This window comes from Pseudonaja textilis, chromosome Z (assembly GCF_049901715.1).
Source record: "Pseudonaja textilis isolate UNSWEBS1 chromosome Z, rPseTex1.2, whole genome shotgun sequence".
In the NCBI taxonomy this organism is placed as follows: domain Eukaryota; kingdom Metazoa; phylum Chordata; class Lepidosauria; order Squamata; family Elapidae; genus Pseudonaja; species Pseudonaja textilis.
In genome coordinates this window covers 5416767-5432394 of record NC_142008.1, presented here as the reverse complement: position 1 = coordinate 5432394, position 15628 = coordinate 5416767, and the positions used below count along the sequence as shown (strand labels likewise).

The 15628-nt window shown below is 41.8% G+C and overlaps 1 protein-coding gene across 6 annotated transcripts in view; it reads right to left on the bottom strand.

Annotated features, from left to right (window-relative positions):
* Positions 1–15628, bottom strand: part of LOC113447963 (sodium channel protein type 5 subunit alpha-like) — a 381002-nt gene that overhangs the window by 166150 nt on the left and 199224 nt on the right. For all 6 annotated transcript variants that reach the window (XM_087917483.1, XM_087917477.1, XM_087917478.1 and 3 more), the window contains 2 exons: positions 15021–15194; positions 11382–11738 (listed from right to left, as the gene is read on the bottom strand). In XM_087917483.1, coding sequence (XP_087773609.1) covers positions 11382–11738; positions 15021–15194 — 531 coding nt within the window. The remainder of the gene's footprint in view (positions 1–11381; positions 11739–15020; positions 15195–15628) is intronic.

The window sequence follows — 15628 nt, the reverse complement described above, 5'->3', positions numbered from 1 at the left end:
GTCTTAAATAGTCTACTCCAAGGTTTTTCCATTATATATTGAACCTAAGAACAACCCTGCTGGAACAGGACAAAGGCCAAGCCAATCGAGGTGCCCCAGGAGGCCCATAAATGAACAGGGGCGGGTTTTTTTGTTTGTTTGTTTGAATTTTCCAGGAACCGGCATTCAGAGGTGCCTATTAGGGCACATCAATGCCAGAAGAAACTGTGAGCGGCCACAAAATGCAGGGCAAAAACATGAGATGGAGGATTTCGGGGTGGGTGGGGGTGGGGAATCTACGCGGAAATTCAAGTGGCCAAATGGGGGTCTCGGTACTGGATCTCATTCAAGGCAGGCTCAAAAGAGACATTGTTTGGGAAGAAACCAGCTCCTGCAACTTGCGAATCCTCTTGAAATTTGGGGTTTTGCTCTGTGACTTTCTAGGAATAGATAGATAAGATGATAGATAGATAGATAGATAGATAGATAGATAGATAGATAGATAGATAGATAGATAGATAGATAGATAGATAGGAAGACAGATAGATAGATAGATAGATAGATAGATAGATAGATAGATAGATAGATAGATAGATAGATAGATAGATAGATAGATAGATAGATAGACAGACAGACAGACAGATAAGATGATAGACAGGTGATAGATAGATAGATAGATAGATAGATAGATAGATAGATAGATAGATAGATAGATAGATAGATGATAGATAGATAGATGCACAGATGCATAGATAGAATAAATATATATTAACCAGTCTCCCTCAAGGAAGGGCTCAGGGTGATGAGATAGCTTCTGTAACATCCTGTTCCTTGACTGACTGACCAAATTTAATTTAATTTGTCTGTCATCCATTCTCAAAGACTCTGAACAGCTGAAGGGAGATTCATATCCAAAGACTGAGAAAGGCCAAAGGAAATGCCTGCTTCCAAAGTCCTGTCAGATAATGATCTCATGAAAATGAGACCCAGAGCAAGATTTACCTATTGATTTGACTGGACAGGCAGATTACTGGAGGGGAAGGTGATCCCACAGATAGAGCTAGTTCCGGACTTACAACCGTTTGCTTAGTGATGTTTCAAAGTCACAACAGCACGGAGAAAAGGGACTTGCGACTATGTTCCCCACTTACGACCATCACAGCATCCCCCTGGTCATGTGATCAAAATCCAGGTGCTTGGCAACTGGTTCATGTTTACGATAGTTGCAGTGTCCCAGGGTGGTACAACCTTCTGACCAGCAATGTTGAAGGCAGATTCACTTAACATCTGTATTATTAACTTAACAACAGCACGGATTCACTGTGGTAAGAAAGGTGTAAAATGGGGCAGATATCACTCAACAATTGTCTCGTTTAGCAATAGAGGTTTTGGGCTTAATTGTTCTCATAAGTCAAGGAGTACCTGTAAATCTTGAATTGTTTGATGGGCCAAAACTATTCTGTCTTGGAGGGATTTGGTCTGAATCTACTTCTCCATATCCAGGCCTGCGTTGCATTGCCTGAACGGTCCAAGGAACTAAACTACAGGTAGCCCTCGACTTACAACAACATTTCATTTCATGACCATTCAAAGTTACAACACCACTTTAAAAAAATGACCATATTCCACACTTATGACCTTTGCTGCATCCCCCGTGGTCACGTGATCAAAATTCAGATACTTGGTAATTGACTCACATTTATGACAACTGCAGTGGCCCTGGGGGGTCATGTGAACCCCTTTTGTGACCTTCTGACAAGCAAAATTGATGGGGGAAGCCGGATTCATTTAACAATCGAGTTACTAATTTATCAACTACAATGATCCTCTTAACAACCATGGCAAGAAAGCTCATAAAATGGGGCAAAACTCGCTTAACACGTCTTAATTAAGATCAGAAATGTTAGCCTCAATTGTGGTCATAAGTTGAGGACTACCTGTACTGTGCTGACCTTTTTAGAAATGCAGCTCTCGCGATCTGCTATTCCTAGTCTTCCCCAGGACAGATTTCCAAGGAAACTGCCATATTTTGGTTTTTCAGGACTGCAGTTCCTGAAATTTGTTACTGGCTACACCCGAATTTCCTGAAAAGCTAGTAGTAGCAAACTGATTAGAATTAGAATTAATTAGAAATAGAAACAGAAAGAGTTGAAAGGGATCCTGGAGGTCTTCTAGTCTAACCCCCTGCTTAGGCAGGAAACCCTATACTATTTCAGACAAAGAGTTGTCCAATCTCTTCTTAAAATCTTCTTCTCTTACATCTTCTGAAAACTTAGCCCTGAGCAACTACTGAAAACTTAACTTATCTTCTAAACCAACCAACCTACTCTGTCTTACATATTGGCAAAAAAAAATCAGAAAATAAAATACAGGCTGAATAATCAAGACCTTGTTATGATCCAAGCTCTGTAAAGGACCTTGGAGTACTCATCTCTAATGACCTAAGTGCTAGAGCCCACTGCAACTCCATAGCCAAAAAGGCGTTAAGAGTTGTTAACCTAATCTTACGTAGCCTTTTCTCTGGTAATATCACACTACTAACTAGAACATACAAAACATTTGCTAGACCAATACTCGAATACAGCTCATCAGTCTGGAACCAGCATTACATATCAGATATTAATACAGTTGGGAAAGTCCAGAAATATTTCACATAGTTCTCCACTCCTCTACTCGTTGCAGAATACCTTATGCCACCAGACTTGAAATTCTAGACCTAGAAAACCTAGAACTACGCTGCCTTCGGTCCGATCTAAGTATAGTATATAAAATCATACATTGCAATGTCCTACCTGTCAATGAATACTTCAGCTTCAACCATAACAATACAAGAGCACACAATAGATACAAACTCAAGGTTAACCGCACCAAACTTGATTGCAGGAATTACGACTTCAGCAACAGAGTGGTCAATGTTTGGAATACTCTACCTGACTCTGTGATTTCTTCCCCAAACCCCCAAAACTTTAACCTTATACTGTCTACTATTGACCTCACCCCTTTCCTAAGAGGTCTGTAGGGGGCGAGCAAAAGCGCACCAATGTGCCAACCGTCCCTGTCCTATTGTTTCTTTTTATTTTTCTTATATGTATCCATTTCATGTATTCATAACTATGTTTATACTTATACCTATTACGTTGTAAGCAATTGACATAAATAAATAAATAAATAATAAATAAACAAACAAACAAATAAATGTAGTTCCTGCCCACCTAGCAGTCGAAAGCACGCAAATGCCTGTAGATAAATAGATTCCCCTTTGGTGGGGAGGAAACAGCATTTCGTGACATAGTGCTGGCTACACGACATGAAACATCTTCACACAGCACTGGCTCAATGGCCTTTAAATGGAGATAATAAGCACATGCCCTCCCTATAGTCGGCGATGACCAGAGCAGTACTAACCTTTTGATCGCCGCATGCCAAAAGTATGTATGTGCACGTGCATGCATGCCTGCACCCATAATGCAGTGCGCACATGACCCCCCACTGCCTGCACATGCAACATATTTTTGTTCCTTTACGAATTAACACTGCATATTTTTTATTGTTAAGGAAAAGCTTCTCTAACTTGGATCGGATGAGGAAAGAAGTGCTTTTTTCTTTCTTTCTCAGCTTCAGGAGCCGAATGTGTGTCAGCCAACCAAGGCACACTAGGCAGGAAACACAACCAGGTGATCTAATCTATTTTATTGTAAGGCTACATCAACAGAATCTTGCAGAAGCCTGAAAGTATAAATCTTTTCTTTTACAGACTGAGAAGTTAGGAAGAAACCTTTCCAAGTCTTTTGCTCTGTCCATTGTCCATTATCCATCTCTTCTCTGACCATTCCTTGGGCCGCACCTCTTCCTCCATTTTTCCAACGACACTTTGATCACATGGCCATGGGGCAGGGGTAGAATTTAAATTTTTTAACAACTGGTTCTGTGGGTGTGGGTTAGTTGGTGGGCGTGGCTTGGTGGTCATGTTATTGGCTGGGCGTGGCCAACTCAATATCACTCACATCAGGGCAAACCTGGCCTCTCATGACTGTGGGGATACTGCAACAGTCAAAGGTGCGAAAAATGGTCATAAGTCGCTTTTTTCAGTGCCATTGTAACTTTGAATGGTCATTCCACACAAGCAAAGTACCAGCAAAGGAGGGGGAGAAAACTCCAGAGACGTTCCTGAGACAGGAAGTCTAGTCCTGCCAAGTAATAAGGGTTAATGGAGAGGCAGTTTCTGTAAGCAACACCAGAATGTTTCCTTCCTTCCTTCCTTCCTTACAGGATTAGGCCAGTAATTTCTTCCAACAACCAGTTCTCCGAACTGCTTAGAATGTTATCAACCGGTTCTAGCGAATAGGTGCGAACTGGTAGAATCTTGTAGGGGATGCTACAAGACTTGTAACGGTGAGATGTGGTCATAAGTCACTTTTTTCAGTGCCTTTGTAACTTCAAATGGTCCCTAAATGAGCTGTTGTAAATTGAGGAATGTGTTCTGATTCTGATATCATGTTCATTTATTATCCCAATAACAAAGTGTGCAAATCCTCTTTACAAAATATATGTTATTTTAAAAAAGAAAAATCTGCTCCCAAACATTTAAGAAGTAGAAGTATTATGTCCAATGAAGTTTGCATAACTACTAGATTTTATACAATTGATGCTGAATTTTGCCTTTTTTTTGTTTTGTTTTTCTTAGTCCTGCACACTGGATTCTTCACTGAATCCTGTTCAGAACTGACTTCAAGAAGTTCTAGATGTTCTCTTGCACATGTTTCCTACCAAATGAGGCAGAAATGTTACAATATATATATTTTTTTAAAAAAATATTGAAATCTTGGGATGTTACGTATTCTTATATGAATCGGTGGAACGGTTTTCCTCTGGAAGTAGCGGACGCTCCATCGCTGAAGAATTTTAAGAGGAGTTTGGACAGCCAAGGTGAGCTTATGTATAATTCGGCACATACATAAATTTGCTCTTACGTATTCCCAGACTTGAATTATTTTTAATTTGTTTTAACACTGCAGTCTTCAAATACTTTATTTATTCTCTTACATTGGCCAGGGGGTGGGGGGTGGGGGGGGAATGCTTGCTTGGAACAGGCAATCCCAAACGTGCTTGTTACACAGTGAACAGGGAAATCCTTGCCCTGAATTAGAATTGTGCAATTTTGCACCTGTTGGCTAGTTAGAAGTCTGACAATATTACTGATAAAGGGGGAAATATTCGCTTGCAAGAATGTGTAAGACAAACTTTGCCTCCCCCCCATTCTGCAAATTAAGAAGAAAGTATTATTTCAGACATGTTGTTTCTGCACTATATATGTCTAGGCATGAGGTTTGTTTCCTGGAAGGTGAAAATATTTAACTATAAATCTCATCTCTATTGCTTTCCATCCGGTCTGGCCTACATATATAGGTGGGATATAGAGAGCAAGAGTATTATCTTAATAAAACTCAGTTGCAACCTTTTCAGTTATGCAGAAATCTGTTTTCATCCACAGATACACAGACTCTCTGTTTGCATTCCCCACACCCAGACATACAGAGAACTCATCATTATTGTTTTATTTTAAGAGCCATGGTGGCTTAGTGATTAAAATGCAGGCTGACTCTGCCCACTGCCACCAGTTCAACCCTGCGTGGTTCAAGATTTACTCAACCTTCCATCCTTCTGAGGTCAGTAAAATGAAGAGACAGATTGTTGGGGGCAATATGCTGACTCTATAAACTGCTTACAGAGGGCATTAAAGCATTATTAAGCAGTATAAAAGTCTAAGTACTAATGCTAATAACACCGACATTAATGGGTAACTTCGTTATAATTATGTGAAGAATGAATGTTTATTTTCAAATATAGGAGATAGTCCTTGACTTATCACCATTCAGAGTCGGCATTCAGCAGGTTCTGACCAGTTCTGGAGAAGTGGCAGAGGAAATTTTGAGTAGTTTGGAGAACCGACAAATACCATCTCTGACCGTCTGGAAATGGGCTGGTGATGAAGCATCTATCTGGAAACAGTCACATCTCTATCCAAATGAAAACCTGTCCTGGTCACTCCTTCCATCCTGACTACTGTGTTGTATTCTACACGGGGCTGTCGTTGAAAAAGTATCTGGAAGCTTCAACTGATTCAAAATGCAGCGGTCCACATGGTTTATATGTCTAAATTGCACATATGTCACCTCTCTTGGCGGAGCTGAATTGGCTACTGATTTGTTTCCAGGTCTACTTTAAGATGTAAGTTGTCACCAACAAAAGGCCTACATGGCTTGGGACCAGCTTATCTGAAGAACCCTCTTTTCCCAGTCATATCTACCTGATCCACAAGAGTGGGGAGGAGGGAATGTTATGGGTCCTCTTTCTTAAGGAGATTCATCTAATGGGACCAAGTAGAAAGGCTTCTCCATGGCTCCCTCCAGAGGTGAGTATTCAGCACCAGTTCTGACCAGTTCTGGAGAACCGGTAGTGGAAATTTGGAGTAGTTTAGAGAACCGGCAAATGCCACATCTGACTGGCCCTGCCCCCATCTATTCTCCGCCTTCTGAGTCCCAGCTGATTGGCTGGGTCTTCTTTGGTTGCCCTGCATAGGAGAACGGAGCTGGAAAGCAGGTTAGTGGGGTGGGGAAGGAAGGGGGATTTTGCAATATCCTTCCCCTGCCACGTCCACCATGCCACGTCCACCATGCCACGTCCACCGAGCCACGGCCACAGAACTGGTAGTGAAAAAAACTGAATCCCACCACTGGCTCCCTCCCTGTGGAACATCATCCTTGCGGTGATAAAACTGGTCCCCGTCTTGATACTCTTCCTTAGGACCCTGAAGACATGGTTTGGCCAGTGGGCCTGAGGACCCCAGAGTAGGATGGAGACTTTCAACTGTCTGGTCTGATTGTTGTCATCAAGGAGCTGGAAGTTTAGGTAGGGCAGCCATATAAATTTTCAGAATTAAAAATGTATTGAAGCATATTGAAATCTGTGGATTTAGATCAGACGGAGTTTTCCTGTCTCTTCAGATAATCCGATCTTGCTGAGTAGGGCAATCTTATCAGCACAAGCACTACTGAACGTTTTTAGAATTTTTTTTAGAAAACTTCTAAAAAAATCACCTTCTAGGACAGTGATAGGCTAAGACTAAGAAGAGCCAGATTCAAGGGATACTCATTGAATGACTTTGGCCAACCACTGACTCTCAGCCCAATTGACCCAAAGAATTGTTGTAAGGAAAAACTGGAGGAATTCTTGGAGAAAAGGAATAATAACGGTGGATGGGACCTTGGAGGTCTTCTAGTCCAACCCCCTGTTCAAGCTGGAAACCCTAAACCATTTCAGATGAATAGTTATCCAATCTCTTCTTTAAAACCTCCAGTGTTGGAGCACCCACAATTTCTGAAGGTAGTGTTCCATTGATTAATTGCTTTCACTGTTAGACATTTCTCCTGAGTTCTAGGCTGGTTCTCTTCCTGATTATATACAATAAATCCAACCACAACAAAGGCAATACACCGATGAATCAACTAACAGTTACTTGCATTTTTGCATTTTTACTTTTAAACTATATCAGCTCAGTCAGTGGGTTGTCTATTATTTTGGAGGAGGAGTTTTCCCAGAAGGTTGGCTTTCTCCGTTGAGATACCTCCAGCATTTCTGACCTCCTGGTAATACTCAACAATCACATCCACGGTTATGAAATGGTGACACAGGAAATTCCAGATTCTCAAGCATGATGAATGAATCACATGACCACCCCATTCATCTGCCACCTTTGCTTAGAAATAAAGTAAGCCATGGTCTCATGTGTACGGAGCTGAAATTTAAGCCCGATGGTTTAGAGGTCACCACTTCTACAGCCATCTCAGTGTCTGGCTCCCGCCCAGTCAACCAAGCCATTTACAAAATCACTTCACACATGAAACAGGTGGCATCCCGTGATTCTGTAATGTCAGCTCACAGGATGCAGTTGGCTGGCAATCACTCAAGAAGGCTGGGAATCCTGCAGGGACCCTTCTTTGTTCTTTATAACTCTCCAAACTGTAGCTTCCTCCATGACAGAGGTGGGTATTCAGCAGGTTCTGACCAGTCCAGGAGAACCGGTAGCAAAAATTTTGAGTAGTTCGGAGAACCGGCAAATCCCACCTCTGACTGGCCCCGCCCCCATCTCTTCTCAGATTCCCATTGAGTCCCAGCTGATTGGCTGGGTCCTCTTTTGTTGCCCTGCACAGGAGAACAGAGCTGGAAAGCAGGTCACTGGGGTGGGGAAGGAATAGGGATTTTGCAGTAACCTACCTCCAGGAGTGGGGAGGGAATGGAGATTTTTTTAATAGTATTCTTCCCCTGCCATGCCCACTAAGCCACACCCACAAAATCAGTGTAAAAAAATTTGAATCCCACCACTGCTCCTATTCGTGTGTGAAACTGGCTAAGCCATTTTGCAAAACCTAATTGCCAACATCCTTCAAGGATAAGGATGCATGTGGTTCCCCTTTCCCTGTGAATGCCTAAGTCTCCTTCTAACCCTTCCTTGTCCAATTCCTCTGGAACCTCAAGGCATTTGTCAATGACACTTTGAAAGTGTCACATGACTTTACGAAAGAGAGCTACGCTCTCCCTGATTCGGATGCTGCAGTCAAGATACTCTCCAAGAGGAATGATGCCCACCATTCTGACGGAACGCTGGCAGCTGTAGTACGGTGCTGTAACAAGCCAGATTGGATGGCAGGAAGCACACATTTACACCAAGGGTTTCAGAACTGCCAAGATGTTTTGAGAGCCACAAGCGTTAAACACCCAGATGATTGCATGTTATCTTAAATTCGAGCTCAGATAAGTTATTCTATACTGAATGTTCTGTCTGAAGGCCCGCTAGATATGATGAGTGGTTTCCACAACACAGACCTAGTTCACAAATCTTGACAGACCAATACTTTGAAGACACAATGATTGGGGGGATATGTCCTTCACACATGCTGACAGCCACAGACTCAGTTACAACCAGCCCCGCTTTCCTTAGATGCGATCCCACAGGACGGTAATACAGGCTCAAATTCCACAGGGATATAACAGTGATGATGATAGACTTTCCTGGCTTAAATCTGGCAGGAGCTACTAAGACACTGGATGAATCATGACTAAAAAACATTCTTCATTGCATGCTAAATGAAATTACTTTAAATTATTCATTGTGTTCCATCCGTAGGAGGATTTACAAATAGTCCTCAGCTTATAACCATCCTTTAGTGACCAGCGAAAGTTACAACGGTTCTGAAAAATAACTGACCTGCAACTGTTTTTCACATTTAACAATTGTTGCAGAATCCCCATGGCCAGGTCATCAAAATTCAACCCTTGGCAACTGGCTCTTATTTACGACGGTCACAATGTCCCAGGGTCTCGTGAGTACCTTTTACAAACTTCTGACAAGTAAAGTCATGGGGAAGCCAGATTCCCTTCAAAATCATGTTACTAACTTAACAGCTGCAGTGATTCATTTAACAGCTGTGACAAGTAATGTCGCAAAATGGAGCAAAACTCACTTAACAACTGTTTTGCTTAGCAATAAAGGTTTTGGGCTCCATTGCGGTCATAAGTTGAGAACAGAGGCTTGGACTAGAAGATCTCCAAGGTCTCTTCCAACTCTGTTATTCCGTTAACTACCTATAGTTCTATACCTGCATAAATTTAAGTCCAGTGCTCCCCCCCCCATATTTTTAATGACTTAATAGACATTTTGTTTGCATTCTTGGATTTTAGGCTATGTAATGTTTGTTGAAATAATTGTTGTTCTAGCAAATTTTAACATAAAGAAGAATATTTGTAGCTTAGGGTTGAAATGATGGGTCCTTGGTGCTCTCTGAGTTTGGTTGGTTTCTTGCAGATGTTTCATTACCCAACAGATTACTGATGGTGTTACCTAGTTTGGGCGATGAAACATTTGCAATAAAACAACCATGCTCAGAGAGCACCTATGACCCCTCAATCTCTAACATACTAGAGATGGTTCCCATTGCACAGGCAAAGTTGATGTCAACCTTCCACAATCTAGTACTCTCCAGACATGATAAGTAAAACTGCTAGGTCATACTGATGTACGAATATACTGTCATCAGTTGAGGCACACTGTGTTCTAAACAGCAATGTGACTATTGGAAGAGGCTTCATCATCTATTCTACAACTGCTCCCATTTTAGATTTGGCCTACTGGCAGGTTAATAACCTTAAAACTCACTGAGGTAAAGTATCTGTCCCAGATACTTAACACATTGTGCTATGTTTCAAATGCAGAAATCTGAGTCATAATTCCTGCAAAGAAACAGGGAGTGCAACACACAGCTGTATCATCAATTATAAGAAAAGACAACAGACACATCTGTACTATCTGAATCCAGGATGAGAAGGCTGTCAAAATTACAAATCTTTGTATCTCTATGGAAGAAGCAGTTATGCAACGCATGGGACACCTGATTTCTGAAGAAACTATGTCCCATCGTTTCGCTGTGAAGTTCTTAGAATAAGTCTTGTATAGATAATCCTTGACTTACAACCATTTGTTTTAGTAACTGTTTGAAGGTCCAACAGTATTGAAAAAAAAATTTTTTTTAATGACTGCTTCCATCACTTACAATTGCTGCAGCTTTTCCACAGCCATGTGTTCAAAACCTAGATCCATGATGGCGAACCACCTATGGCACATGTGCCACAGGTCACATGCAGAGCCATTTTTGTGGGCATGCCAGCCCTAGGCAAACTTACCTCACTGCATATGCATGTGCCTCCCAGCTAATTTTGGGGGCAATTTCAGTGTGCCAGAGGCTTGAGGGAAATACCGGAAGTGACGAAAAGGGCCCGTTTTTCAGCCCGCAAAGCCTGCAGAGGCTTCCCTCAAACTTCTGACAGGCCAAAAAAGGCCTCAAATGTGCTGAAAATCAGCTGGAAGGCACAGTGCAGGTAAGGGGGTGATGTGGGGGGGATTGTGCATGCATGCGCAGGGAGTGTGTGGGGGGCCGTGCACATTACCTTCTGGGTGCTGGCACATGAGTGCGCACATAATTTTGGGTACAGGAGCCCAAAAAGGTTAGCCACCACTGACCTAGATGCTTGCCAACTGGCTCATATTTATGGCAGTTGGAGTGTTACAGGGTCACATGTTTACCTTTTGTGACCTTCTCAGAAGCAAAATCAATGGGTAAACCAGGTTTAACAACCATGTGACCAACTTAACAACAGTGGCAAGAAAGGCCATAAAATGGGATGCTAGCAAATGGGGCGCAACTCACAAATGTCTTGCTTAACAGCAAAAAATGTTGGGTTCCACTGTGGTCATAGGTCAAGGATTACCGGTAATCAGCCCCTGGATGCTAGAAGCTGCAGATATGGAAGGAACCCCACCCAAGCCCAACTGTCTTGCAGTTACTTACCACCAGGTTTCCAATCACCATGACAAGCAAAAACACCAGGAGACACAGCGGCTGACCAACAACTTTCATGCAGTCCCACATAGTTTCAATCCATTCTCCACAAAGGATGCGGAAGATGATGAGGAAGGAATGGAAAAAGTCCTTCATGTGCCAGCGTGGTAGCATTCCGTTGCTGCTGATTCTGCTGACATTCTTGTAGTACAAATCTCCAAAGAGCTGCATCCCGACCACGGCGAAAATGAAGACAATGATGGCTAAGACGAGGGTAAGATTTCCCAAAGCTCCCACTGAGTTTCCAATTATTTTAATAAGCGTATTTAATGTCGGCCAAGACTTTGCAAGCTTGAAGACTCTCAGCTGTAAGGGGGGAAAATCACAAAAAACATAACTAAGTACAAGGACCACTGAATGATATTAATCTGGGTGGGTGGGTAGATGGGTGGATGGGTGGGTGGGTGGAATATATAAGTAATCCTCAGCTTACAATTGTTCCATTTGTGACCGTTCAAAGTTACAACAGCCCTGAAAAAAGTGACTTATGACCATTTTTCATGTGACTGTTGCAGCATTCCCCATGGTCACTTGATCAAAATTCAGATCCTTGGCAACTGGCTCACGATTATGATGGTTGCAATGTCCCAGGGTTTTGTGAATTTCTGACAGGTAAGACAATGGGGAAAGCAGATTCTCTTAACAACCATGTTGTTAACTTAATAACTAAGTGATTCATGTAGCAGCTATGACAAGGAAGGTTGTAAAATGAGGCAGAACTCACTTAAGAACTGTCTCAATCAGCAATAGAAATTTTGGATTCAATTATGGTCTTAAATTGAGGACTCCCTGTAAACTGAGGAAGATGAAGAGCCGGTGTGGATTAAGACTTCTGTTGCTCTACCCTTCACCTTCTGTTCATGTATAACCCTTAGTATGTGGAGAAGAAACAAACAGCAGTCCCCATTTGCATACAGCAGGCATAACTCTCACGCCCGTCTCAGTGGTGCTTTGAATGAACCCTTTTATCTTCATTGAGAGGAGGGTCCTATCCTGTCTCCCAAAGCTTTAGTAAAAGACAAGCCATTGGGGGAGCGGGGAGATTGACAGGGAGTTTGAAGGTCTATAGGAGATACGACCATGAAATTACAACCTGAACTGGGAAGAGTGGGCAGGGATTTGCTCATTTGGACCAAGATTCCAAACAGAAGTGCTAATGTTAGATGGTAACATCGAAACGATCTTGTTGGAGGTGGAGTTGGACCTACCTATTGCTTGAAAGAGAGTCTGAAAAAAGATCTTTGGAATGGAAAGTTGTGGGGGGGAACACATTTTAAAAAGGCAAGAGTAAGCCACTACTCTACTATGGCCAAGAAATCTGCAGAAATATCTATGAAGATGAACAAAATGTCAGGACAACATTACTTACCGCTTCTATATCATGCCTAATTGGGGGCTTTTTATGTTTTTAATGAGCAAACATTCTGGTTTTGCCTATTCCCCTACAAATAAGCACTGCAATCTTGAAAATCTAAGGGAGCTGTTAAGATGGGGCTGAGGGCATCACGAAAGCTATAGACCACAGCTTGCTTACTCATACCCACAAGTGCCAATATGGGCATGAACTAAATCCTTTGCTTAAATTAGTCCTAATCATTTACACATTAGAAGACTACTATAACACACTCTATATGGGGGCTATCTTTAGGCTTTGTCTGAATGCTGTAGTTGATGCAGAAAGTAACTACACTGAATTGTGCCTGGAGCACACATGAATGAAGCCAGGTTCAAATGTTGCATTTCTGGCATACAGGTTAGTCTTCGGGTTACAACAATTTGTTCAATTCAAAGTTATAAATGTGCTGAACAAGTATTAGTTACAACAGGTTCTCGTAGTTCAGGTTACCCAAATATCTCCACAATTATTTGACTGCAGCCTGTGTACTTAGTGCCCAGCTCATGCTTACAACATCACATCGAATTGCAGTCATGGGATTGCAGGTTCCAACATTTTCTGCCGGCTTTCCACAAGCCAAAATCAATGGGGAAGCCAGCAGGAAATTGCAGTCAAATGAGACCCTAGCTTAAAGACCTCACTTAATAACAGCAACTAGGACTGCTAAAATTGCTGTTACGTGACATCAGGCTTTACAACCATGTTTCTTAGTGATGGTAACAACAATACCAATTGCCATTATAAGCCAAGGACCTCCTATCTAAAGAATGGTAAAGCTTGGGACTAGGATACCTGGTGGATCGCTGTCCTCTCTTATAGATTGGGGCAATGACAAAGGTGATCAAATAAGGTGGTGTTGCACTTGTAGAACTGAAAGAGTGATTTCTTGATGTTCTTTGTAGTTCAACCTTCTCTACCTTATCACTTGCCCTCTGGATTATTGATACTGCTTTCAGTACACTGCTTTGAGATGATTAACATGAACATGGATATAAAACTAAAGCTAAAGGTCCCCTGTCCAGTTATGTCCAACTCTAGAGGTCAGTACTCATCTCCATTTCTTAGCCTGAGGGTCTTCAAACTTGGCAAGTTTAAGACTTGTGGACTTTAACTCCCAGAATTACTGAGCTGACATGACAGAAGGAGGAATTCTGGGAGTTGGTCCACAAGTCTTAAAGCTGTCTTAGCCAAAGAAGCCAGCATTGTCCAAAGATTCTTCCATGGTCAAGTGACTAGCATGGCTATATGTCAAGGTGCATCGAACACTGTTAGCTTCCCACCAAAGTGGGACCTATTTATCTACTTGCATTTACATGCTTTAAAGCTGCTAGGTGGGCAGGAGCTAGGACAGGTAGTGGGAGCTCTCCCCATCAAGGCAGCACTTGGGTCTTGAACTCAGACTGACAAGCTTAGCGTCTTTAACCGCTGAGCCATTGCGCCGCCTGATATAAATCTATTTTAAATACATTGGTATTTGCTATGCAGATTGTTTTGAAAACAGCACAACGATGTTCAGCCATAATTATCATATGTCAAACTGCCTACATCAACATGTACCCTTGAGATGAATTGTAGCTTTCAGGCCCTTGGAGAGGCCAGGCGAAATTGAGTGGGTAGTTGCTGCTCTAGTACAATTAAATTAGTACAGTCATGTGGCTCACTGTAGGAAATTGGATGAAATGGTACACATGGGTAAGGACTTCAAAGATGTCACATACAAGAAAGGAGATAAGTGCAGATAGTCCTCAACTTACAACCGTTCATTTAGTGACCGTTTCTTACACTTGCAACCATTGCAGCCTCCCCGTGGTCACATGATCAAAATTCAGGCGCTTGACTACCGGGTCATATTTATCATGGTTGCAGTGTTCCCAGGGTCACGTGATCACCTTTTGCGATCTTCTGACAAACAAAGTCAATGGGGAAGCCAAATTCGCTTAACAACCGTATGACACCTGCAGGGATTTACTTGAGGACTGTGGCAAGAAAAGTCATAAAATGAGGCAAAACTCACTCAGCAAACAGCCTTGCTGACTAAAAGAAATTTCGGGCTCAGTTGTGGTTGTAAGTAGAGAACTACCTTTACGACCACGTGTGCAATTTTATTCTATTTTATTTTCATCCAGCTAAAATCGTTGCAAAGGCTTTGCATTTTATGTCTCAGAGAAAAAGAGAAAGGTAAAATATTTTACCAGTCTAAAGGAGCGTAACACAGACACATTCCCCATGCTGGAAAGGCTTAGTTCCATCAAACTTAGCGTGACAATTATACTGTCAAAAATATTCCAGCCTTGCTGAAAATAATAATATGGATCCAATGCTATAACCTTAAACACCATCTCAGCCGTAAAAATCCCAGTGAAGATCTGCAGAAAGAAACAGGATATTCAGCATAAGCAGAATTGCCTTGTTATGGGTGGTTTCCCAGATTAATGAGGATACATCTTATGTTGTATTTGGGGAAGGCAGCACTGGCCATTCTATATGTTTGATAGCAAACCACAGGATTCTTTAAAAATCTAAAGACTGCCATATATTTGGCTCAGAAATAATTTTAACTATCCCATATTTCTCCATCACAATCACTCAAAACTTTTTATTTTTAGAGAATTGAACCTTTATTCCATTGCCCTTAAATACTCATCCAAGTATCTACTTTGAAATCTTAATACCTTATTAATTAATCATTACATGCATAAAAGTCCCTTTTGCTTATATTAATAATACTGGGTCCAATTCTTATCACCACAATGGAAAAAAAGATGCTGAGGCCCTAGAAACTGTGCAGAGAAGAGCGACG